General features: G+C 41.0%; 1 protein-coding gene across 6 annotated transcripts in view; it reads right to left on the bottom strand.

Annotated features, from left to right (window-relative positions):
• LOC311213806 (phosphatidylinositol-binding clathrin assembly protein-like) overlaps positions 1–21,952 on the bottom strand; it is a 30,161-nt gene extending 8,209 nt beyond the window's left edge. For 3 of the 6 annotated variants that reach the window (XM_084294050.1, XM_084294051.1, XM_084294052.1), the window contains exons 1-16: positions 21,666–21,952; positions 14,819–14,961; positions 13,664–13,739; positions 12,757–12,859; positions 12,503–12,596; positions 12,291–12,402; positions 11,064–11,170; positions 10,478–10,525; positions 6,085–6,170; positions 5,068–5,191; positions 3,148–3,284; positions 2,782–2,885; positions 1,768–1,914; positions 1,255–1,314; positions 1,052–1,162; positions 79–195 (exon numbers count right to left, since the gene is read on the bottom strand). In XM_084294050.1, the coding sequence (XP_084150176.1) occupies positions 79–195; positions 1,052–1,162; positions 1,255–1,314; positions 1,768–1,914; positions 2,782–2,885; positions 3,148–3,284; positions 5,068–5,191; positions 6,085–6,170; positions 10,478–10,525; positions 11,064–11,170; positions 12,291–12,402; positions 12,503–12,596; positions 12,757–12,859; positions 13,664–13,739; positions 14,819–14,961; positions 21,666–21,795 (1,699 nt within the window). In that variant the 5' untranslated portion in view covers positions 21,796–21,952. The remainder of the gene's footprint in view (positions 1–78; positions 196–1,051; positions 1,163–1,254; positions 1,315–1,767; positions 1,915–2,781; positions 2,886–3,147; positions 3,285–5,067; positions 5,192–6,084; positions 6,171–10,477; positions 10,526–11,063; positions 11,171–12,290; positions 12,403–12,502; positions 12,597–12,756; positions 12,860–13,663; positions 13,740–14,818; positions 14,962–21,665) is intronic. The other 3 variants (XM_084294053.1, XM_084294054.1, XM_084294055.1) reach the window with 3 other exon arrangements.
• Between the last annotated feature and the right edge of the window lie 4,166 nt (positions 21,953–26,118).

Here is a 26,118-nt window from a genome sequence, read left to right as displayed (position 1 = left end):
TTGTTTGTTTTATAGTAGAGGGGAGCTTTTGGTTGGTTGGTTTCAGTAACAAGTGGGAAAATAAATCTCAAAACTTACTTCCCACTAGATTAGCAAGAGAAGAATCGAGGTCATTTGCCAAAATTTTTCCACTTTGCTGGTTGGTTGAAGGGGCTCTTTGACTTTGTAGTGGTACTGTGGGTTGCAATACATCATCTAGAATGTTAAAAGCTAAACAAAGAACATAAAACCAACTCTTAAGAGAAGTTGCATCAAATTTAATAAAAAGACATCCACAGACTAGAAAGGTAAACACTAAGCAGCTTGAGTATTCGTACATGGAGGTTCAACATGCTGGAACTGTCTAAGACTTAGGCAGAAGCAGAACTTAACCACTTATTTTTTATAGAATACTGATCTGCCACTCTGCTAGAGTCTTCGGTTTTAATTCCGCAGTAACTGCTGTTACTTTTAAATTAAGCAGGAACTCCCCTAAAATTCCAGAGCAAAAGTTGTTAAAGATAATTTCAAAGTGTTCTAGTAGCTACTAGCAGTAATTTCACAATACTGCAAGCATCTTGAATGTACACAAGTGTTCCTTTGCTATATGTTTATAAGGACTTTGGGACAAAGTAGAGCCAACCAAGAGAAAGATCATAACTCAAGTTACTCTTAAAGCAAAGCATGCACACAAGTAGTTTTGCATTTCTGTAAGTACAATGCCTCTCAGTGAAGTTATAAGGAACTCGTTATCATGTATTAATAGAAAACACTGAAGTCATAAGCACTGAAAACAGATTACCGTAAACTTACCCGTTAAGAGATATCCAGTGGGTCGCATTCAAAGATTATCCCCCCAAAAGAGAGAGGAAACAGTTAGTACACAGCAGGAGATAAGTCAGAGCTAATTTTAAATAACTACAATTCAACTGATTGCCTGTTATCTCATCAGCCCTACAGTCAGCTTACAACTGGATTAAGCTATTAAGTTCTGCGTTGCAAGAGCAATTATACAAAACTGTTAAACAACTGCTGCCTGTAGGGTATGAATTAGTCATAAACTAGTTTTTACCACTTGTAGTCCTATACTCTGGTGCTGTAGATTTTCCTCCAAAAACAGCATCAAAGTCCACATTAATTGTTGAAGGGGTTGTACTTGGAGGAGCTGAATGAAGAGGAAAACCTGAAAAAGAAATTTAGGGTAAATCAAATACACCCAAGAAATAATAGCACTCGCTACAGTAAAAACAAAGTTTTTTAAAAAAATCAAGTTACCATCAACAGGCAGAGGATGATACACAGAAGCATATGCAGATTTATGACCACTGAAGTCATCTTTGTGAAAGAGAGAAGAAAATAAAGTCAGCTTCAGAGAGAAAAAGGAAGAAAGGACCCCCAAATTAGGTCTGCAGTTAAAATTTAACAATATTTAGGAATAAAAAGATTTTTAACCAGAAAATTTGATGTTAAAATCTCCTATGTTCCCCACTACAAAAGAAAAAGGAAGTTGCACTTTGAAAGAAATCAGCAGAAATTCCAGAAAATATGCAAGTTTGAATTTAGGTTGGGCAAGTTGAACAAGATAATGAGTTTTTTCGACTCTAGAAATAAAACTTTAAGAAGCCACATGTTGTTTACTACACCTGGAATTAGTGCATCATTTTCACTTGTTAACAAAAATTAAAGACTGGTCCAAACCACAAGAACGCTGCACAACCCAGTTTATTAGTATTATTATCTTCAGTTGCAAAGAAATAATATGGTTGGGTTTTTTTGTTCGTTTTTTACCACTAAACAGTTCCACTGTGTGTTTGGAGGAAAAGGTAGAATTGATGAAAGGGGCGGTAGATTTTACAGCTTCTTCAACTGGCTTCATGTCAAAGATGTCCAGATGAGGTGGAGAACCAACACAACCATTTGAAGACGAGAAAGGACCTTTCAGATGCAGAAGTAAAGGAAAGAATACAGAGTACAGAGAAGACAGACTGAAATGACTGCACGTGAGAATCTCTAGATAAAAAAACAAACCGTAAATTTCCCACAAACTAATCAGACCACTTAAGATAAGAACTCTGTTTCAGATAAAAGCATTAACAGCTCTCTTAACTTAGAGAAAGTAATTTCATTAGTGCCACTGTGTGGAAGGGGGAGAAGGACAATACAGCTATCTACCAAAAAAAAAAAAAAAAAAAAAGAAAAAGAAAAAACAGTCATTCCACCTTTGGCTTTGGGAACATACCACTTAAGGTATCAATTCCACCTATTGAAATACCAAGATTTCCATTGCCTTATTTCAGTGTTCAAGACATCTGACATGTCTCCTGATAATTCTTTGGAAGAAGTGAGGGTATAAAGAAAGCTGTGCCCATGAAACTGGGAATGACAGCTTTGTTAAAAGGACCCTGAAGTCACCAACATCTTTTTAATGAGAGTGTATTAAGTAACAGCTTAATAGAAAGAAAATAGTAGATCAGCACCTTTTCAAGTAAACCTACTTAATTTACATTCCAAAGTTTTTGAACTTTAATTTATTTACACTTCTTCCACCCATCCCCTTTACTGAATAGCTCCTTCATTCCATATACTGCACACTATTGCTATTGCTAAGCATTAGAAAGCAACTTTTCTCTTGACAGCTCTGTCAGACTGTCAAATGTCTTTATATTCTCCCAAGATTAGAAATGTTTGGGCACAAAATAATCAAGGTTTAAGAGGTAGATTCAATTAACTATGAACTTGTATTTCATTTCTGCATTGGAAGAATTCACCCATCACTTAGCCAATTCATCCTCCTCAGCTTACCTCCCCATGCACTGCTTGCTGAAGTTGATATAGCTGGAGTACTCTGTACAGTTGGAACAAAGGCAGGCTGAAGATCAAAAAGATCACTAGAGAGGTTGGGCATGCTGAAAATGAACACAGACAGAGAAAAATGAAGATCTATAATATGCATCGTATCCTTGTGTCATACACAAATTCACACCAATCACATCTTTTTTTCCCCCCAATTACTTTTGTTTTGTTATCGCTTGATAAGAAATGCTACAAGAATCCAGTGAATCCACCAGGAAAGCAAGAAGTTATTCTTCAGAATTACTTCAGAAATGACTAGGATCAACACTTTGCTGATTGCAAACTGTCAAGACAATGCAAGAAGTTACCTCTCACCTATTTGTTGTGGGTGCTGGTACTGCAAAGAGGTCAACAGCTACAGTGGTATTCACACTTTTTCCTGATAAGGTGCTTGGGGATGCTGATGTGGAAGTGGAATTTGATACTACAGAAATCTCTCTTAATCGCTGCTCCTGAAAGATGAGGTATACAGTTTGAAGTTTAGTGTTATTTATTAACCCTTCAGACCTTTTCCAAAAGGCTATTTTAAGCACAGTCTTAAAAAAAAATATTCTTTGAAGTCCTGAAAATTGAAAGCCAATCCGAGTTAAAGATAAGAGTACTTGTTTTAACATAGCCTTAATAGGCTACAGAAAGAGAGTCTGGAAAGCCTCAAGTCCCACCTTGGTACCTATAATTGTCTAGAAGCAGAACACACAAGTTACACATTTTAGGCTACCCTCATAGTCAGAAAGACAGGTCAATGGACCTCTGTTCTAAAAGACCCCTTATAATCTGACCCAGATGCTCAAAAGTTAAAGTGACAGTGTGCATCCTAATATCACCTATGTGATATTGCTTTCAAACTAGATTTTTCTTTTACTAGTTTATACTGTTAGTTTCAGGTCACATCCCTTGTTGCTTTTAGATGTGCTCACTGCATTTACATAGCATGTGTCAAAGCAGAGGTGTCTTTTATATACCACTTACATCAGGCAAGTAGAAGATGAGTTAGCTTGCAAGTTTGCCCCCAACCCAACTGAAGTTCCCCGATTTAATTTGACAATTACAGCAGTTACAACACCTGTTACAGGAGAAGCAGGAAAGATAGGATACACCTGATAGAGCCCCACAAAAAGAAAAAAAAAGAAACAACAGCACCACAGCACTCGCAGAAGTTTTCTAGTAAAGCAGTTCAGCAGCCAGCAGCAATCTTATAGCTTCCATCACATGGAGTTGGAAAGTATGCCTCGCATACAGTGAGAAAAGTGGAGACACTTCGCTAGACTCCTGTAACTCCAGGGGTAAAGCTCAACTCAACTTCTACCAGAGCTTACTTTCACACTCCAAACAGATTGAAGGGTCTCACAGCATGGCCTTCTGATGGTAAGAGCAGAGATGCTTCATTGCTTAGTGGCTCTAACGATACTAAAGCAACACAAGGAGAATTGTCAACTGCCCCATTTGTGCGCGGCTTGGAACACAACAGAACTAAGGACTCAGCTTTCAAGAGAGAATTATCATGCCTTGTTAAAGATTGCATTATGCATCTTCTCAGTTAACAGTGATAAACAGCTTAGAAGTACCTGAAGGACTGGGATTCAGATCTTTAGGAAAGGATTTTACTAAGTGGGCAGTTCAATAGGTATGGCTGAGCAAAATAAAGTGCATTAAGGAACCAAAAGAGAACACACCAGTTCTCTTTCATGCATTATTGTTCAAAGTCCATTAATTATACCTAAACACTCATAAATACTTTAAGATGGTGCAAGTTAAATGATAGAATTTTAAGTAAAAGCAGCTAAATTTGGACAGCACTATAGCAAATATTCTCATTATGAGTAACAGTACTGAAGAATGACACTACAGCAATGTTCCATACATCATAGGGAAAAATAATTCCCTCCTACCAATAATCAGTCTTACAACAGCAATGTTGGATGTCCAGCTGTCGAGACAACCCAGAGCTGTTCTACACACATGTCATGAATCCTTGAGATACACTCTTCCTTACAGGAGATTGTTCTTTAATTGATCTACTTTAGCTATCTACTATTCAGATCACAATCCTTAGAGGGGTCACCATATACTGGCAGCCATCACACCTGCATCCTACAGAAGCTTGGCCACTGAGATGAGTACCACGGGACATTTTAAGCCAATCCCATTTTTCACTCTTATCCAGTGAAAAACATCTTGGAATATATACTTAAAAAAAAAAAAATATATATATATATACACACACACACACAGTACCTTAAGTGCCTGCAGTCTAGCTTGTTCCTCCTCTAATGCCTGCTGCTTTTCTTTTTCATCCATCCTGCTAAATGACATTCCTGTGTTGGAAAGTGTGGAAACAGCACTGGATAGGGCACTAGCTCTAAAAAGAAAAAAAAAAAAAGTAATAACATTTCATTAAGAAAACCAGTCAGATATACATCACATAGTTTAAGTACCAAATTGTACGTTATTTCCTCCCACCCTGGTCTTCTCTTACCTTACTCTTGGGTACAGAAAAGCAGACACCCTAATACTGAGGGGGTTTGGTGAAGAATCAGAATCATTTAAGTTGGAAAAGACCTTCAAGATTGTCAAGTTCAAGCATCAACCTGACCTCCTGAGTCCCATCACTAAGCTATGCCCTTTGGTGCCACAGATGTGCCATGGATACACAGGATTTCACACTCTTCAATTAGAAGTATTGTTCACATACATTGTTAACCTTTCTGTCAGGAAAGGTATCAACTCCTGTCAGCACAGAGCACCTAAACTAATTCAGTAGTTATGAGAAGGGACTGAAGAACTTTCATAAGCAGGTTAAGACAGATTCACACTCTCAGAAGTAAACAGCTGACAATGAAGACAAATACCAGCCTATCTTGGGTAAAAGAAAAAAAAAAAAAAAAAAACCACCAACACTGTACAAGTCTTTTAAGCCACAGGACTTGAAACAAGAGGAACAAAGAATAATATACAAAGTCGCAGCTCAATGGATTATTCCAGAACAGTAAATACCTGTCAGACACAGACAAATATATATCTAAATATCAAATGTGACAATGCAATCAGAATATTACTAGATGCATCATTTACACTTTAAGAAAACACATTTGGAAGTGAATTAAATTTGAGAGGACAATCTCAAGTGACTGAATCCGAAAACTTCTCAATAAGGTTATTGATTAATCATCTTATATATTAATAATACTTCTCAATAAGATTATTAAGACAAATCCTAAGTAGAGGCATTGTTGCCATTCATTTGGCACTCACCTGCTGGCAGCAGAGACTTCTTTTGTTTTCTTTCCCTCCAGAGAAGCCAAATGCTGCTCCAGTGCTTCAAGCAAGCTGCTGGGTGCCTAAAATCAGAGCATTCATAAACCACTGCTTCTAGACAGGACCTCATTGCTCAGTACACAGGTCATTTTCCTCATCAAATAAACAAAAACCCCACATCACTAACTGTGCCTTTGGGTATTGCTGCGACCCTGCATGCCTGAATTCTATCTAGCCAGTTGTGGTTCTTTAAAAGGAGGGGAGCCAGAGACACGAAGCAAGGATCCTTTCAGAGCAGGTCTGCTTCTGTGTGCACACGCTGGACTCTGGCTTTTAGCAACACTATCTGCTATGTTAAGATTAATCCAATATGTTAAGATTTATCCAACAGTGCTCATTCAGCAGTAATTCTATAAACTTGCAGAAATGAAGCTCTGTGCATCACTGATCCCTTCCCTCATCACAACAAAAAGCCAATCACTTCTATTGAATCATATATTCACAAAGGCTTGCATTAGAAACACTTAACACGATGTTAAATTGGATTAAAAAAAACAAATAAAAAAAAACAACAACAAGCAAGCTCAACCTTATCCCACCAATATAATCACAGACAATATCTATCCAACACACCATTATACAATAAACCAACCCCATTTATCCAAAGCCTTTGGCAGCCTAATTAGAAACTAACAACATTACGTTGGTTACATATTCCATGCCCCCAACAGCATTACCTATGAGAAGTTTTTAAGCAAAGTTTTTAAAGAAATGAAGATTCCTAAAACCAGACTTCCCTCCACTTAAACCCAGCAGCAAGCCAGGTATTAGAGTGCCACACTAAACACAAGGTGAAACTTCGGACATCTGAATGAGTTAAGTGAACACTGCTCATGAGCTATGAAGACTTGAGAAGAGTGGTGACATCTTTCAACAGCCAGGACAAATACGTAACTGATAGGCAGCAAAAGAAGAGCAAGCTTAAAATATAAAGATTGAACCCCAGCAGTAGTGCTTTCATTCCTACAGAAAGTAAGGAAAAAAAGTGCCAATCACAACGTTTCCTTTCCACTATGTACTTAAATTTACTACAGAAACGTTTCTTACATGCTAAAGGAAACCTCTTCAAAGCTCACACAGAATTTGAGCTGATCTTAATTACAGTCTTAGCAGGAAGTAAAATATCTCAGAAATCATGCTATGAAAAATCTACCAGAAAGCAAAACACTTAGGCTGGCACTGCTGGAAGAGTTCAGTGCCTTGCTGTTCCAGCCACGTTGCTCTCATGGCTGTTTAACTACATAGCCCATGCTTCACAGACCGAGTGCCTTAAATCCTACAGCAGGTTCAGATGAAGGGAACAGACCTCCAAAGTTTTAAGCTAGTTGCCAACTCAGCTGGCAGGGTTTTCAGAGGCTTTAAGCCTCTCCTGCCACTTACGAACTTGCAGTGAGTAAAATAAACATGATGGCATTACCTGGAAGACAGAAAAACATTCCAACAAACAAGCTTGCTCGCACTAGCCCTTCCATACCAAAAGCTGAACCGATGTTTTCCAGGAAATATAATCAGACAAGCCTTTGGCAAGTTCCCCTTTGGAATACTGAACACAATCTGACTTCCCACATTCCATAAAAACTGAGTCAAGCCACAGGAGATGCAAAGAAGAACAATTAGAATAATCCTATAAAAAAATCCTGCTTTAAAAGTTAAGGCCCAAGTTGATATGTAGCTCTGTTTACAGAAAGAGCACGTTAAAACAGCGTAGGTACCTCAGTAACTGGTTGTGAATAAATTCAGCATCCCAACTAAGACAATGAACCCCAAGAGGTAACAATTTTGTTAAACACCTTTCTAGAAAGATATTAGGGACCAAAAAAAGAACTACACCCTTTTCCTCCCAAGAACACCAGTTTTGTAAAAGGTATCACATGACACATTTAGGTATACAGAACACAGTCTCCTGCTACTAACACTAACTCCAGAAAGATTTTCCTGGTCTGCATTTTTCTTCAAGGTAATGCTAAAACCTACCAGTGTGGAAAAAGCATATTCCATACTTTTCTGCTCTGTTTTAGACCCTCTAACCAACCCCCTCCTTGACCATAAAACCCAACAAAACAAAGCAGGAACTTTCTCTGAACTTTCTCTTTGCTGCAGACATCCAGCAGAGCATTACAGATTTTTATTTATTTTTAAGTGAACAGAACTTCATAGCCTTGTGTCAGAAGAAACGTCTGGGCTAATACAGATATTATGACTTGAAAAAGTCTGCACTTTATGACTCAGACTACTTCCCTCCACCCAAAGACATCTGCCAGACTCACATCCATGCAGATGAAAGTGACTGGGTTGCATTTATGAAATACAGTAATAGCTACAAACAGAAAATAAGCAACAACATTGTGAAACAGGGCAACTACAAGGGAAGATATTTTCTCTATAGAAACTGGCAAAAGCAGCAATAGTGTGAACATGAGAAATTACTGCTGCTATACATTTTTTTTTCCTTCCTCAATTCTGCCTGATGAGAAATCAATTGTTCCCAGGAACAGCTTAAGGAAACACTGAAATATGCACATCCCAGAACAGAAAATACACCAGAAATCTGAACTTCTAAGTACTTTGAAAAAAAAATGATCCTGTCAGAACTCAGTGCCACAGGCACACTAAGAACTGGTATTTTTGTGAAAGCCCGCCATTAAGACATTTCAGCAAGTCATTTTAACGTGGCACTAAACTGCTATACAGTTATCACTATGAAATGTCCTGCGATTTACTACAGAATGGAATTGGAATGTGTAACTGACGATGGCGCTGTAACTGACAATATACAAGGTGCTGACACCCACCACCACATTTCAGACAGTTGCCTTGCGTATTTAAGTGAACTTGTAATGGAGTAGCTCAGCTATTAGAAAGAGAGATGTTTCAGCAGTAACTATAAAGGGTTTTGCTCACAATAAGTTTTAGAAACAAGAAGCAGCAAAACGCAGTTAAGTACCCTATTCTTGGTAAATCATTTCCCCCCAGTGCTTTGAAGAACCTTATACTCAATTAACTGGGCAAAGGAGAGTACACAAACCCAGTGTACAAGCCAACGTCCTGAAGCACCACCTGAGACTCAGGTGTGATTTCATAACATACCACAGAGCAGCTGAACATGCAGTACTGATCAGAGGAGAGTAAGATGCTAAAATCAAACAGCAATGGGCAACATCATGCCTGTCTTCATTCACTACTTGCCCTTATCTTGCTGGTTACAATCATATTTCTTTCCTACTCAAAGGCCTAAAAGTTCTTAAAAAGGTTAATATTACTGCTGGGAGCAAGTATTACAGATTTGTATGTGTACAACTTGAGGGGGATGTCTGACCTTCATCAGTAGTAAAAAAAATCAACAATACAAGTTTGTGATTTAGGTCTGATTTTCATATTATAAAGACACTGAATGAAGTTCAAGAAAATCTTCACAAGAGATTGATTAACCCACTAAATTAAATTTCACGAAGTTAGTGTAGGATTAGGTATGACAATTCACCAAAATTTACGTTAGCTGTAACTGTTTCACACTGACTCCAATCCAACACGTTGAGTACTGTAGGCCTCAGTGGCACTCCGGGGCATTGCCTGAGTCTCCTGACTGTCAGGTTATGCTACACCACAGAAAGAACACCACAAACCCTAGTCCTACTGGGCTGCTCCCAGGTTAGAAGTACCGTATTCCTATGAACTGAAGGAACTTGTAAAGAATAACTTTGTGTACTTCTGCAGATGCTCAGCAGTTCCCATTCGCCATATCAAACCACCCTTCTCATCTCTTCTCTGCCCCTCATTTTATCCTCAGTACAATGTGTTGGCCTGCATTCCACTTCTTAGACTAAGTTTTCCAGCGTGCTCACACATTCCTCATACTACTGGGTAATACTCAAGACAACGTTAAGAGCTAGTATAGAAACACTGAATCTATTTAGAATTCAGAGCAGTAAAAAACAAAACAAAAACAAACAAACAAAAAACAACTAATTACTGCATGAGCTAGCTATAATCTTTAGGAGTTGGAATACCTGAAGTTACAGTGAAATGGAGGTTTTCCTCAAGACATGCCAAGGTGTCTGTAGCTTATAAGCCAATTAGTCCTTTGTCGTAACACAAAAAATAAAAGTTCCTAAAAGAGCTCTTCCCTGAGTTTTGTTTTAATAAAAAAAAAAATCTTAGCTGCAAAGTAAAAAAATGCTGAGCGCATTTGATCCATGGGAAAACACACATATATACTTCCTTCAGATAAACAGAGACGAATAGAATACATTGAAGATAATTATTATGATACACACCGATCTCAAAAGACGCAGAGGACAAAATAATTGGATTATATCAGTATGATACGTACACTGACCTGAGTAAGATCTGGAATATCACCCTGATCAATTCCAACTTGCTGGGTTTACAAAAAAGGAGAAGAAGTAAGTTACTACATGCTGTGACAACAAACAAAATCTGTGAGGTCTGAGTGTTACACAGAAGCTAACACATTGAAATGGCTATTAATTACTTCCAGAACTGGCATGAGCTTAGCTAAGATCACACCTTAGAAATCTCAAGCACATTACTCTGCATCTCAAAGCAGAAAAGCTTATTGGAAGCATCAGAAACATTGACACTGCTTACTGGAACTACTCCATTTTAAGCAGTTACTGTAAAGGAGCGTACTGTAAATACACTAACACTTAGTTCAGTCTAGACCGTTAATCAAATTTATAGTAATCTTTTTGAAGTGTTAATATGTTGTCTGGCTATTAAAAGAGATGCCTGAGAATCTCATTTCATGTTAATGAGAGTGAACAGAATTTAAAATACTTAATCTGCAGAGTAATTCCCTGCATAGTGAAGGTTATGTTACATGATTATGAATACAGACTACTGTACCAGTACATATAGCTAACAGTTAGCCTTCCCATACATGTTGAATTATTTACCTCTGCTACTTTGAGGAATTCTGACAATTTGGTCATTCTGGCTAGAAATTTCTTGTAAATATCCAAGCCTTCTTTACACTGGTTCTTCTTCATATCAAAGTATTTTTCTGAGGATGCAAATAAAAACACTCTTGTAAGATAACATCTGTCCTGGCAAAAAGCTGACACAGCATACTAAGTGTAAGTTTAAGACAAGCTTTGGGGAGAGAAGATAGTAGTAACTCAAAGCTATCCATGTTCTAAAGTTGACATAAATTCCTGTAATACAAAAGTCCTCAGCTAATAGAAAAATGTGATTATTAAAATTCAGTACCTTAGAATAAAATGTAAAGCTTTACAAGCACAGAAGTAAATCACTGCAATTGTTTAATTAGGCATCTGCACTAGTATTCTAAGGTATTCATCTTATTAGCTGGAAGTGATGTACATACAATATTCCTGGTATATGGTTACATTTCCGGCCCCTGTATTAATATGTTTTACTATTTGTAAGTGAACCTGATAGCCAAAAGCCATCAGAATGACTACTGAAGTGGTATGTGTATCACACTGAACTGCCAATAGCAACCACATCCTTCACTTTTTGTGGTTTTGCCTGAAATGCCTGCAAATATCTGAGTAAAAATTACTGAATTAACAGAATAAACCAATCAGATGATGTTTTCATTCAGAAATTTGCTTGCATAGTCATTATAAGAATTTCCTAATAGCTTGTCACTCTTGAGCAAAGCGCTGTAGATGCCATGTACCAGGCTCACATAGATTCAAGTACCACCTACAAGTAACCAGGCAAAATACAAAGTAGAGGAAAACAGAAGTCATTTGTGTTGCGAGTGCACTAAGCATTCAAGAGCGTTCAGCGCTCAAGGCTTGCTAACTGTCACAGACCAAACGTCAGAGTTTAAGGAAACCAAACCAGGTCCCTCACTAACCTGTAGCAATTGGACTGTAAAAGTACTACACACTGCATATTTATGGTATCTTTGTTTTAGTCACACCAGTCACACTCTCACTTCCATTTATGTTTCAGGCTGCGTTCAAGGTAAAAGCATATGTTTAAGCCTAAACCAGTTGCCAGTGACACTAAGACATGCTTAATTTCATCAGAACAGAGACAGACAGTTTATTAATTACAGTCAGAAATTATCTACATTATTTCTCTCAACAACTTGCACACAATTTCAAAAGCTAAAACAAAAACCCAACAACAACAATAGTTCCACATACCTAAAAGATTAATTATCCCCTCATTGTATGCCGCAAAAAGTCTAATGGAATCTTTAAAGAGGAGCATAAAGGCAGCATTTATAACACCATTTGTTAGTTCATTTGGATTTGCCTGTGTAGAAAGCAATGAGAAAATAAATTAGTGTTTAATGAAATAAACTTGCACTTCAAAATGAGTGACTGTTACCTAACAATGAGCTTAAAGTACTTACATCAAAATCAAGGAGTGCATCGAGCTGGTTCTGTATGATTGGAAGGGTTTTCAGAAGCTTTTCAGCATTCATGGTTCTCATCACTCCATCTATCCTGCAGGGCAGAAGATGTTTACAGGTTACCAAGAAACCTCAGCAGGTTATGCTGTTTCAACACTACTATACTGCCTCAAGGGGTCACAAGGAGCACCAACCCATGGTAAGCTCGACAACAGCCGGTATTTCCCAGGCACAAGAAGCAGTAAATGTCTTACCCTCTTTTCATTTTGGTGAAGTCAACTGCTACAAGTCTATATGAAAGTGCTTTTTCATTCAAGTATCTGCTATATCGCCTAATGAAGGTAGACATATCGTAGCCTAAAAGTTAAGAATATATAGGTTAGATATTTTGAAGAGAAACAGTTTCCTTCAAGTCCTTTTCAAGAACTATTCTACTAATCCATTTTGCATCAACTTGCATAAGAGCAACACTTCACCAGCACAATCCAGGGTCTTAAGATTCACTATTTTCTCTTTGCAATGTAGTGTTACAGCTTCTTCCCAACTTGCTAAGATTAGAAAAGCCTTCATTGAAATTATCAGAATAAATGCCTACAACAAAAAATATAAGGCAAGAACCAAGCAGCTCTTATTGTGATGTTCTAGAAATCAGACTGAAAATACATTCCTAGTGAAATGCCAAAGTCTTTGGTAGCTCATCTGCAATGCCTCATACCACACAAAGACTAAATACTTTCTAGCACTGGCAAATAACCAAAACATCTCTCAGAGACTTGAGGGAGTCCTTGCTATCTATACAGTGCATTCCATACACCTTAGCAGTTCATGTTTACTCCTGAGACACTAAAATGTAATTCAGAAATAGATCAGCATGCTAATAATCATCAGGTTTCTCTAGGCAGTGCAAGTGTTCACTATTTCAACTCGACAGCTCTGTAAGCACTACACATACATTGCAGGTAAATTTCTACTCAGCTAGGTAACCCAATCTCACCTTCTCATTTCTAAATTCTTGGTCGGACATTCTTTGGTGCCTGATGCAATACAAATCATAATACTCTTTCATTTAAATGTCACTTGTCTCCCAGAGCGCACTGACCCAGGCACTAATCACAGAGCAAAAAAGCAGTAGAGTTTTTTCCTTCAGTGAAAAATCCTTACCCTGCATGGCACTTTTGTCCAGGTAGTTATTTAGATTGAACAATGTGTTTCGCGATGCAAGATACTGGATAAAGCGCTGTTGGGGAAGAAAAAGTTGAGAATCTAACTTTTGTTGCGAGAGTCAACACACTTCAGCATATTACAAGAAAACTACACTTCGCTTGTAACTGTTTCTAATCACCTCTGCCAACGATAGAAATTACTTTAAAAAGTTCACAAAAAAGCCCTTGAAACTACTGATGACCAAAGCATCAAAATACAAAGTTGCGTATCTGGCAAAAGTGAGACTTTAAATAAAAAGTCACTGCTGCCCATGAATAAGACTAGCAATCCTAGAGGGAGCTGTTTAGGTTAACTTTGTCGTTTAGAACAGATAAGCTACAAGTTGCAAGCTCCACTTGAATTATCTGAGCTTCCACACATCCACTGCTGCAGTAAAAGTCAGAGACCAGCTTAGTTGCAAAGTTTAATTAGCAACAACAGTACTTCTAGAGCCCTGGTGAACAGCAGCACTGGGGAATGGTATAATTCAGACTTACAGTTGTGCTGATCTGAGTAAATAACATTTAAGTTTTGAGGAATAATAGCTGGCTCAACAAATAATACTAGAGAAAGAAACAACACATTCAGATGGTAAAGTAGTTTTAAAAAAGTTTCTTTCCACTTTTCCCATACATATGTTCTATGAGTTCTGTACTTTTTAACTTCTTTAAACATGCTTGAATCCATAAACAAGAATTACAATCAGAATGGCCTATGAGACTTGTCACACCTTTGATCTGAATCCCTGGATGCATCCATTCAAAGCTAAGGAGCAGTTTTGGTACAAACAAATTCATGTCTTTCCTACCACTAACTGCTGCATGGGCAAACAGATGCTGACTGGTGCATCCAGGACTCGATGCTCAGAATTTTTTCTATAGTCCCACGTCAGCTTTTGTTTCTTTCAAGTTTCAGTATGAACAGTACTGGAAGTAGAGACTAAAACATACATACTGATTTACAGCATTCAGTTTAGCTTTGTATTTGGATTACCTAGTGAACTCCAAGCAGTGAATTTTACTTCATATTATCCCCTAATGTCAGCCTGTCATCTGTTGAAACAGGTTAACAAACACTGTTAAGGAGGCCTTTACAGAACTAATCACGTCTTACCTCGTTTCCATACATCATGAGGTGGTGTGTTGTAATTAGAGCTTTGAACACTACGACCCAGCTACTGTTTGCAGTTCTCTCAAAGAGTGTGTCTGCCAACTGTGGAATATTCACATTCATTTCATTTGTGCACTGTATTAGATCTAAATTAAAGAAGAAAAAAAATAAAGCTTTAGTTGCATGCTCAAAGAAGATTACCCATGTGAAAAAACACAAAGCAACATGATAATTCATATTGGAAGATTTAACTTCAGTTCTTTACGAAATAATTGAGCTATTTTACACTTCCTGCTCAAACTCATTAAGTTTTACTGAAAAGCACTGACTATAAAGTCAAAGGCATTTCAACAGTTTTATGGAGTTCCAACAGCTCATAAATAACCTGCCCCAGCAGAAGATCTAGTCCCAAGGTATCATCCAAAAGCCAGTGCAGACACACTGAATACCCAGTGCCTGGAGTCATTCAATCTAACCAGAATGAAAGAGAGACAAGAGCAGAAAAGCTGAGACAGCTGCAGCCCACAAGATCAGCAAGGAGCAAGTACCCAGAGCTCAGGTCCAAGCCTGAACACTAACACCTGAGAGCAAACGAGATGCTGCAAACCTGCACTAAGCCTCTTCCCCAGCAGATTTATGGGCAAGAGCCTGCACCTAGACACCTCTCCACTCAGCTCGAGTGACCTAATCGCCAACCTGCTGAGTGCACTGTGCTGGATCATGGCAGATTTCAAGCTTTTGCATCAAAAAAAAGCTCTTTGTGTCAGAGACTGCTCATGAACTCAGCAGTAAAACATTAACGTGGAAGGTCAGAGAGCTTCAACCCACTGCCTGAGTGCTGGTACAAAACCAGAGCAGGCTCCAGCAGACACCCAGGGAAGAAGCAAGGGCACTCGCTGCGTGGAGAACTGCAAGCAGGACTATTCTAAACCCCTGAGACACGCACACTTGATTTATTCTCTTTGAGCTAACTTTGGCTCAGGTGTGATCAAAGCACGCCTCAAGGACTGGGCAAGGCCGGTACAACAAACACCTACTTTGAAAAGCTTCCTTTGTGGCTTCTTCTTCAAGCCAAGTCTGGGAGCAGCCCGCTGGCTGGAGCTCAGCAGTGCTGCCTCTGCGGTTTTGCTCTGCAAGTACCTGGAGAGGTGCAGGTGCTTGGGAAGCCAGGCAGCAACCCAGCACCCAGGTGCCAGCACCACCAGCTTCACTATCACGCTGTGAGCATCGTGCAGAGGACCGATGACATTACCAGCAGCAACTTGACTGAACTTGGAGGTCACGTATTGAGATAGTTTAGGACACATTATGCGATGGAAATATTGCATTTCATCTTTTTATCTGCTCTAGCGCACTGAATATATTACAGATGTAACTTCATTAGGAACCTGTTTAATAAGAGTTTTTTTTTGTTTTAAAGTCCTATAATTAAGGATCACTAATGGATACTTTGAGTAATTTTACTTTCAGTTTCTCTGTCTATTAAGAGTTTTAGGTAGCTTTCTGCTTCAATAAGATACTTGAAGACACTAGTAACCTTACTAATGTCACTCCAACATCAGAAGTTTCCAAATACGTACAAAACACTCGAGTTGGGATGAAAACTTTCATCCCTAATAATAACAGGCAAAAGCACTGAAATAACTGTACAGCTAGAAGAGCCCTGAAAAGGAGCCTGAGGCAAGCTATACAGCAAAATCCGATTGTTTAGGAAAACATGTCACTGCACAAATACAAAGAACCTCAAAGAGTCATTTTACAGATGCCCCTCACCACTTATGGCTGTGTCATCCTCAGATGCTGTGCCAAAGGAAATCATATTTTAAGATCTCTTGAAGCCCCAGCTGTCCACAGACAGTTACTGTTCTGTATAATGAAGCAAGATCCAATTCAAAAATCTATACATAGACGAGAACCTGAATTTTAATTCAGTAGTCTCACCTCCTGAATGAGAACTTCTAAGTAATTCTGTCAGAGCACATTAGGACAAATAAGTCTTCCTGAATCCATCCATTTTCTAAGCATTATCAAGACTGCTGCTAGCTTTAGCTCAGTACGTTCATACAACTGGATTGTAACCAGCAAAAAACGTTGCAGAACTCTTACAAGTGGCAATTCCTCTTCTCAGCTTACAAAATAAATAAATAAATAAAAAATCCACCCCAAAGGACACTGAACAGTATCTGTACCACCACTAATAGGTAACAGTTAAAGGAATTCCATTAAACTGCTGAGGGCAAAGACCACACAGATAGCCTGCTGAAAGCAGCATTTCCGCACAAAGTTCTTCTCCTTCCCATGACCACGAAGCAAGTCCATTTTTTTCTCTGATGATCTAGTGAACATTAAGAGTGCTTATTATTTAATAAGTAGAACTGGGAAGGAAGATCCAAGCTAAAAACAACTTTCTGCTCTCTGAGAGAAACAGCAGCCAGGCTCATCTCCTGGGTATTTTACTAGAGAGATTTTTGTTTCATGCAGTCTTGTCACCTGCCCTCAGCTAAGGCTAAGACGATGCTGAACACCTGGGAGATTTCTTGCCTATGTATTTTTTTAAACACACAATTAGTAATAATACTATTAAGGGCTAGTCCCACATCTGAATTCCATCACTCGAAATCTTTAACAAAAAAAAGCAAAAATTTCTCTAAAGTCTTTTTTTGCCTTTTTTTTTTTTTTTTTAAGGCTGCAGTAGGATCCCTAGATTAAAAAAAAAAAAAAAAAAAGAAAAAAAAAAAGCATGGATTTGTTACAGCTGGCAGCAAAGGAAGAAAAGACTATTAACACCCTGCATCTGGGAACACAAAGGAACACATGCACCTGAGAGACTGACAGCTGGGCAATGGTAATAGGGATGTTGGCTGCAAAACCTGCCTTGAACGGGATGAAACGTGTCGTAGGGCAAGCAACGCTCGCTCTCTTATCACACCACTTCCATAAACACTTTCTAACTCAAAACATTTTGCCAGTCACACAGAGGAACTGCTTCCACTGCAAGTGAAACCCTAGTGCAATTTCTAGGATAGACTTTAGAAACTTGTTAACATCACACAGGAAAAATAAAATAAAATCAATCAGCTTTAAACCAGAAGAGCACTGCAGGGGATTTCAAGCTGCCTAGATCTGTGGAAACCCTACTGCCTAGAAGAGCACTAAGGATTTTTCTTCGACAGCTCATCTGAAATACTGGCACATCATCTGTGAAACCACACAGCTCTTCAGAGAGCAGCATGTGTAAATCCAGATATAAAAATCAGTTCGCTGGAAATTCTTCAGCCAGGCGCTGACAAAAACCAACATCCTTTTCAACGTTAAAGCAACAAGAAAGTAATCATTTTCTTCATTCGGAAATAATTCTTTCAAGACACCTGTAATACAGGAGTTAAGGCAACTACAGTTGCTGAATATTCCCATATTTCTTCCCTTCCACCATGGGAGAGAAAGAGCTCTAAGGCAGGCAGATACAAGAATTAAGACCAATTGTCTTAAGCCAGCAGTCTTTAAAAAAATGGCTTTTCTGAAAATTACACCGTGAAGTAAAACCAGAAGGAACACTTGAGCAGACTTTCTCAGTGCAGCCTAGGGAATGCCACAGTCCCAGCTGGCGGATTAAGGAGTATCACCTGATTAACAGAAGTGTTTATGTCCATGTGTGCTTATAGCGAAGATCTGATAGCAACCTACGTTTCTTTTACATGGTAGCTAAATCTGAACTGGCTTAGAATTACAGTTGCTAGAAGCAATATTAATTCAGGTATTCTGTCCCACTCCCCCACGAAACAAGGTTACAAGATAAAAAGTTTTCATAAAGCCTTTTAAAAAAGTTTTAAGCAATTGCTACATTAAAAAAGTAAAGCATTTACAGATTCCAACATTAACTCAGGTATTTCTGTCGGTGTTTTCATTTTGTTGGTTCAGTCAAATTGAACAGCTTTGCAGAGGACTAGAGAGTTTCACATTAAAGACTGGCACCTTCCTGCCTGGGCGTGTGTCTCCGCGCAGTATCACAAGTGACATATCTCTAAGAGCCAAACTGCATCAGCACTCGCCAGCCAGTCATGAGCTCCAGCTGCCAAAAGAAAGGGCAGATACAAAACATCCCCGACCTGTGACAGTCATAATGGGACATTACTGGCAACATTTGAATCCCCAATGGCTTGGTGGAGCCCTCAACTTTCACCAGAAGTGGAAGGCTAAATAGCCCAATTTTGTTACATAATACAATTTTGAAGTACCTAAATTATCACTTCTTACAAGACTTCTAAAGCCTGTACACCTAGAGCAGCTTTAAGTCTTGATGAGCAACATTAACCACTTTCCCCTCCCATCTGCTTCTTAAGAGGGCTGTGTACAAGGTATAAAGAGAGAAAAAACCTGCAGTTTTACTGCGTTCATTTACAAGTTTAATATACAATTCACTTTAGGGCTTGCGCTTTCTAAATTTCGGTCCAGCTTGGCTACAGCTTTAAGTTATGTATTTTTTTTTGATGTTTTTTCCACAGTTAGCCAGGAAGAGAGATGTCACCAAAAGAAGCACCGAGCCCCACTCCACTGCAACCCAAATTCAGGAGGCTGAGGCAAAGCAAGACAGCCAAAAATGTGGGGAAGAAAACACAAGGCTTCGAGAGCTTCACTGAGGAAAAAGAACAATCACTGTGTAACATTTTATTTTATCCTGAAATATTACAAAATACTACAGAAATAGATCTGCTGACTTATTTAGAACACTGCGACCTACTTTAAAAGAAAAAAATACATCAAGTATCCCCATTGACATTGCTTAGGTTTTTTTTTTTATTGCTCTTTAAGAAAACTCACTATACCACCCAGCAGCTCAGCAAGACCGGAGGCTCCACATACTAGCTCACACATTGTATGCAGAACATCTTCCTGCTTATACCCAGACCGTAATATTAAAGTCTCCCTTGCTAAGGAAGTTTGGCAATAAGGGGACTTTAAGAAATTATCTGAATCGAGTCCAGAGACTGATACTTCTCCGTGATCCTCAATACAACTGTCAACTCTCAAAACATGTTCTTGGGGAACCTTTTTTTTTTTTTTTGAGCAGCAACTGCAAGTAATACCAGATGGCGTACATTTGTAATGACACGCACATGCAGGGACCAAGGTGCAACTAGCAGTGTTTTGCATTAAGTCCAAGCTATGTTTTATGTCATGCTTTGGAAACTACTTGCGCTGTGTCTTTGAAACTACGCTGTGTGATTGTTCCAGAGATAACAGTATTTGAACTTGTATCTCATCTGCTTACGTTCAATACAACTAAGTTTTGCTTACAGATGTACAAGTTAAAAAAAATAATTAAGAAGTGCAATACGTAGACTTGCAGATGTTTGAAAAGCAGCACATGCATATGCTCAATGAAGACTGAAGAATATTTACTGGAATTTTTTTTTATTTTTTTAAAGCTCTTTGCAAAGGTATTCGCAGTCCCACATTTCACATCTTTTTCTTCCACCCCACCACGGTCCTCCTGTACTCCAGAGCTACAGACAGCACAACAAGCTTTTTATTTTTTTTAGACACAAGAATAATAGACAGCAACTGACAGCAAAACACAGAGCTCATTTGGGAGGTAAGAACCTTCACAGAGACTGACAACTCTGAGCAGATTTCTATCAGTAAACATCCAAAGGAACACGACAGTCACAATACCACTTTATCCTATTCTCAAGACACAGTTTTTCCAGATGTCCATTTTCTTACTTTGCACAGTGAATGGCATCAGTTTCGAACAACACACCCCCTCTTCTCAGCTTCAGAAACTTTTGAACTATTGAGCAAGCTGTCACGGATTTCTGGCTTCCTGTCATGTTGCCATTTCTGGACATAAGGGTTACCTCAAAGTTGTTCTACCTCAGGCAGAAAATAAAACAAGGTAACAACAGTATAACGAAAAGAATCATCAATTACCCAGCTTTAAGACTTTCAACTTCAACCCCGTAGCTGCAACATTTACTACTGCACCTGGCTTCCACGCATCCAGATCAGTAAGAAATACACTCGGTTTCTCTACCTGACCCGTGTCAAAGGCTTTCATGCAAGATGCCTGTTTCACCAGATGAGTGCCACAGCACCAAGAGCCGAACTGTCCTCACCAATTAACAGAACACGCTTGTTCTGAGCGCCCGAACAGCAGGCTCCCCGTGGTACCGTCAGCTGGAAGGAGTCCCACACATCCACCAGCCTGGTCCCCAGCCTCTGACGGGAGCAGCACCCAGCTTTGCCTCGCCTTTGCTCTCCCTGGCGTGAAGGCACACACTTGGTTTGCTTTTCATCGAAGGCGTGTGGAGGTACTGCCCGGCGCGCAAGGTTTGCAGCACTCATTGCACAACTGAGCAAAGAGCAACTTCAAGTGCTATGCAGTTATTAAAAACTGAAACAAAGCAACACCACCGATAATTCTGCAGATAGCGGGGGCAGCTTCCGGCATCTTTTGGTACATAAAAAGGGAGTTTCAACATGCTGAGTTGACAGATACCAGCAATCAGGCGCTGCCCTTTAGGGAAGATGCACTCCGCCTTCCCCCATCCCTTCACCTCACCCCAGCCTTCCGGCACGGCCCCAGGACAGCCGCATTTCGGGACGGGCTGGAGGCAGCTGCATCCCCCCGGGGGGGCACAGAAGTGCCCGGCAGCGCCCCGAGAAGCCCGAGCAGTGCCGGACAGCCCCTGCCACCGCACCGCCCGCCCCGGGGGCAGGGCTCGGCAGCCGGGAGGCTCTCGGGGGGCTGCCGTCCCCACACAGCGCCCCGCGGCTCGGCCGGGGCTCGCAGCTCCCACGTGGAGGCGAGGCGGGGGAAGCCGCGGCTCCCGACACGGCCGCTACTCACAGTCCAGGTGCTTCTTCTTGGGGCCCATCACCTCGTGGGTCGTCGCCTTGCAGACGGCTTTGGCGACGGCCGAGCCGGTGACGCTGTGCTGCGCCGCCGCGATGCGGTCGGTGAGCGACTGCCCCGACATGGCGGGGCTCCCGCGGCCTCCCCGGGGAAGGACGACGGCGAGGAAGGCGGCCGGGGACGGTGATGAGGAGGAAGATGAGGAGGAGGAGGAGGAGGAGGAGGAAAGCAGCCGGCCCGGGCTGCGCCGCGCCTTCCCCTTTCACATTTCCACTCCCCGACAAAATGGCGGCGGCGGCGCCGTCAGGTGACCGAGCGGCCGCCCCGCTCCGCCCCGGGAGGCGGCCGGAGCCCCGACACGGCCCCGACGCGGCCCCGATACGGCCCCGACACGGCCGCGACACGGCCCCGACACAGCTCCCCGGCTCTCCCCGCCGGCCCCCCGGGGTTGTGTGGAGGCTGAGGGGCCGGCTCGGTGTCCCCGCACCACGTACGCACACATCGCAGCCGTTGCCCGAAGTATCCCCTGCGGCAGGGGCTGCCCAGGGGCTGAGCGCGGAGCGAGGCGACCCCTCCTGTGCTCGCCTGAGGAGAAGCACAGTCGAGGCGGTGGAAGAAATGATTTAGTGGCACTTTTTCACCATAGTTTTTTTTGGGCCGGGTGGTCTCAGTTTGCCTTGGGCAGTGGCATTGGCTCCTTCGGGACCATGGGGGTGTACAAGTACCATACAGTATCACCTCATCCTGTCGGAATAAGTGCTCCTCAAAAAACTTGTCCCTTGCTGGATTTATCTGCACGAGCAGATCCATAACAGGACGAAACACAGCCCATCTCGTAGAGCCGATGGCATGCCCAGTGTGTGGCACCGAGTCCCCATCCTTTGGCCACGCACCCACCCCAGGGCCGCTGAGGAGCCTGACAGGAGGTGACCCTGGGGCCAGCTTGCCTGTGGCGGGCATTGACCCGCTATTGAGGACATTGTTTACTTAAAGTACAGCAGAGAACAGGGCAGGACAAGAACTGCGTGAGGGGTGCAGCCAAAACTGGGGTGAAGAGTGGTAGTTCACTGTGTGGGAGCTCATTTGTTTGCTATTTTCCTGAAAGCAAGCGAGAGTGTGCTTAGCTTTTGCCAAGCGTGGCGGTGGTTTCTGTCATGCGGCCACCAGCCTGTTGCAGCTGGACTGTTACCAGCAAAATACTTCGAACAATCATCAATCAAATGTTAATGACACCTCGCCAGCAGACTTAAATAAACTGCCTAACACTGGTAGGCTCAGTCGCTCACAAGTGATTCCCTTGATCCTGCTCTCCTGGCTGTCTCCATACCAACTCATTAGGTGGCTACAAATGTGACAGAGATTTACACAGTGTGAGAGAAATGAGCAAGGTCTTCTCCTGAGGAGAGCTGCTCTACACCAGGAAATCAATAGTCCTGTTTGGGATCTGGCTCGCTCAAATGGGTCAGCTCAGCTTGATTTTCAAAATATTCTTTAAGAAGCCATCATCTCTTCTCATCCACATAAATGGCAGCTCTTCCTGGAGTAAGAAGAGAGAGCAAAAAGTATTTCTGCAGAAAACATCCAACTTGGGATTTGCTCCTTTGCCTGTTTGGTGACCACACACACTTTGCCTTCTGTGAAAGTATGTTTGAGTTTCCAGACCAAGATGAGGAATTTCCCTTTTCTCTTTTGAACATTTAGTGGAGTGAGGAGAGGTGTTTTCTGCAGTGGAGTCCAAGAGTATCAGTGAAGTGATAGCACATTACTTCAAACTGGACATCACAGGGAAACTGAGGTAAAAATAATTCTGATTTATGATTCCAGCCTGAAAAGGACATCCATCCCCACCATGAAAAGTAAATGCTTACTTCTTATATTCTGTGCTGCTCCACAAAGCTCTCCAAATGGCTGTTGTGACGTGATTGTTATTATAACGTTATGGTTTCCAAAGACAGTATTTCCCTGAATGACAATGAGGAAGTTTCGCTGCTGCTGCGAATCATTAATTATTTTTCCATCATGCCTTGAGGCCCTGGTGAGGACTCATTCAGTACTCAACTGCACAGGAAAACTTTGGAAGAGACCGCTGCCTCAGGTGCTGCATTCTCGGTGAGTGTCTTCAGACCTGATTTTATCTTAAAAAACGTGTAGCCATTTGTCCTTCAAAACATGCATACAGTACAGATCCTGTTGAAAGGCATGATGCCACTGTAGAAATATTAGCGGTCCTATGATCCTGGGTGGATAAAGTTGTGAATGAAGCATTTCTATAACCCTAAGGGCATAAATACATTAAAACGTGGTCACTGCTAATGAAGATCATGAACATTTCCTGTGGTGAAAAAACATATAAACTTTTTATTCCTACTGGCAGCAGTCAGTTTCTAGCTGCCTGATTTTTGCCTTAAGACTTGTAGTTTCTGGAAAAATAATTTTGAATCTTCAAAGCCTGAGGAAACATCAAAACAGTAAGAAAAGAGATGGAAAGATTAAATACTCATTATAAATGTCTCAATCTCTTAGGGCTTGTCTAAACAGGGAAGCTATTTCGAAATAAGTGAGGGTGTGAGCTGAAGCACAACAACTATTCAGCACTACCTTCATCCTCAGCGGGGAATTTCCTATATTGTTCTATTTCAAAAAGCCAAAATTTCACAAAAGTGCCAGAGTTCAGTGTGTCCCATTGGCTAGGCAGTCATATTTCTGTCTGCACTTGGTTTACTGGTCAAATATGAGTTTACTCGGTTTACAGGCCCAAATATGAGTTCAAATTTCTGCCTTTATTCAGGCCATTAAGCTCACCCCAATTCAGTCCACCCTGTGCACAACTTGGGTGACTGAAGATCATGCCCTTCAGCATGAACTTCTGCCCAGGCTGTCACAACAAACAATCTGTGAAACCTAGAAGCCCACCAATAGGAAACACTAGTCAGGTTTTTTTTGGTGTTGAGGCCAAGGAAGGACCGCTGGGGATCATGTAGTTCAGCTTGACCTAAAAGCAGGTCTGGCCTCAGTGGGGGATCAGGTTGCTCAGGTCCCATTCAGAACAGCACTGGAGATCTCCAAGGAAGGAGACTCCCCAGCCAGTGGGGGCAACCTCTGTTATTCATATCCATTGTCAATATGGTGTGACATTTTCCAGAAGGAGCAAAACTAGGGTAGGCAAGATGGCTATTGAGACACCTGATATCTTAGGGATCTGTTGGTGAATCTCAGCAACCTTCAACAAAAGGATAAAAATCATATATGTTGTTGTTCTTGTAAGGTTCTTGGAAATAGTGTGGTCAAGAAGGCCAAGCTGTCTGTCCAGAAGGAAAATCAGAGGTATTAGCACACACTGTGTATATGTCAGTGTACTTGGGAAAGAATCGCTGTAAATATCTGTAAATCAGGTAAAACATTTCTCAGGAGCTGCTTCTTCTTCGATACTGAAATTATTCCGCTATGCCACACAATTTATATGTGTAAGGAAATGAGGTACATGCTACTTATACATTTATAAGGAAACCAGAACCATTTGCTTTTTTTCCAAGTGCATCTATTCCTAGATATGTGTTAAAATACTTAATATTTTACAGAAGTGCTTGATAAAGAAGAAATAATAGAAATAATTTGTAGGGACTTGGTTCAAGTTCACCCCTGCAGTTCTCTGGGATGTTGCACCCTGCCATCAAACACCTCTTATGTCCTGCAGCTCAAAGGGCCTACAGGCAAAAAGGGGATTTGTGTTGGTCTGAAGGAGAAGAAATCAGTGACAAGCTAATCCAGGCTGTCAGCCATGCACCTTGAGATACACATCTATGTTTTTGATGCAATGCAGAACTTTGTTTTGTTAGTAACAGGTGCGTCTGGGTGAAATTCTACACCCTTCACATCAGATAAGGAAGAAGAAGTCTCAGCTACCACCCCCTAGGGTGGATGACAAGGTGCATTCATCATCCTGAATTGCAGGCATATTTACAGAGGGCTCTGCCATGGCACTATGAATGATGCACAATTAGCTATGCAAATTGTTGCATAGAAATTTGATTGGGAGGTACGTAAATAAGGAGCAATACCTTACCCACCTCTCCTCAGCTTGCTGGTGCTGAACGCATCATTAGTCCCGAGGAGACAAGGAAGCATCGATGTTTTTAGGGCAGATATTATCCCTGTTAGCAGCTCTGCAGAGTGTGTTTCTGCAGGAGCCCTTGGAGCTGGCCTGCTTGTCTCTGCACCTGTGCTTCTGGCGGGCTGCAGCCAGAAGGACAGCACGCTTTACGTGCAGTTGCTGGCAGCTCTTGTGTTTACACCAAATCGGTACCTCTGTAATGCTCCTTTCCTTTCTCTCTCGCCTTACCCCCTTTAATGTGAAAGCAGCACATGACGTAATTCAGTTCAGGTTGCTCCATTAGCAAATCCTCTTTCTTAGCCACACTTGCACCTTTAGACTCTCAGACTCATATTT

The sequence above is a fragment of the Netta rufina genome (genome assembly GCF_964035555.1).
Source record: "Netta rufina genome assembly, chromosome: 12".
Taxonomy (NCBI): Eukaryota; Metazoa; Chordata; class Aves; order Anseriformes; family Anatidae; genus Netta; species Netta rufina.
The sequence above is the reverse complement of the archived record's forward strand: the minus strand, read 5'-3'. Positions and strand labels throughout refer to the sequence as shown.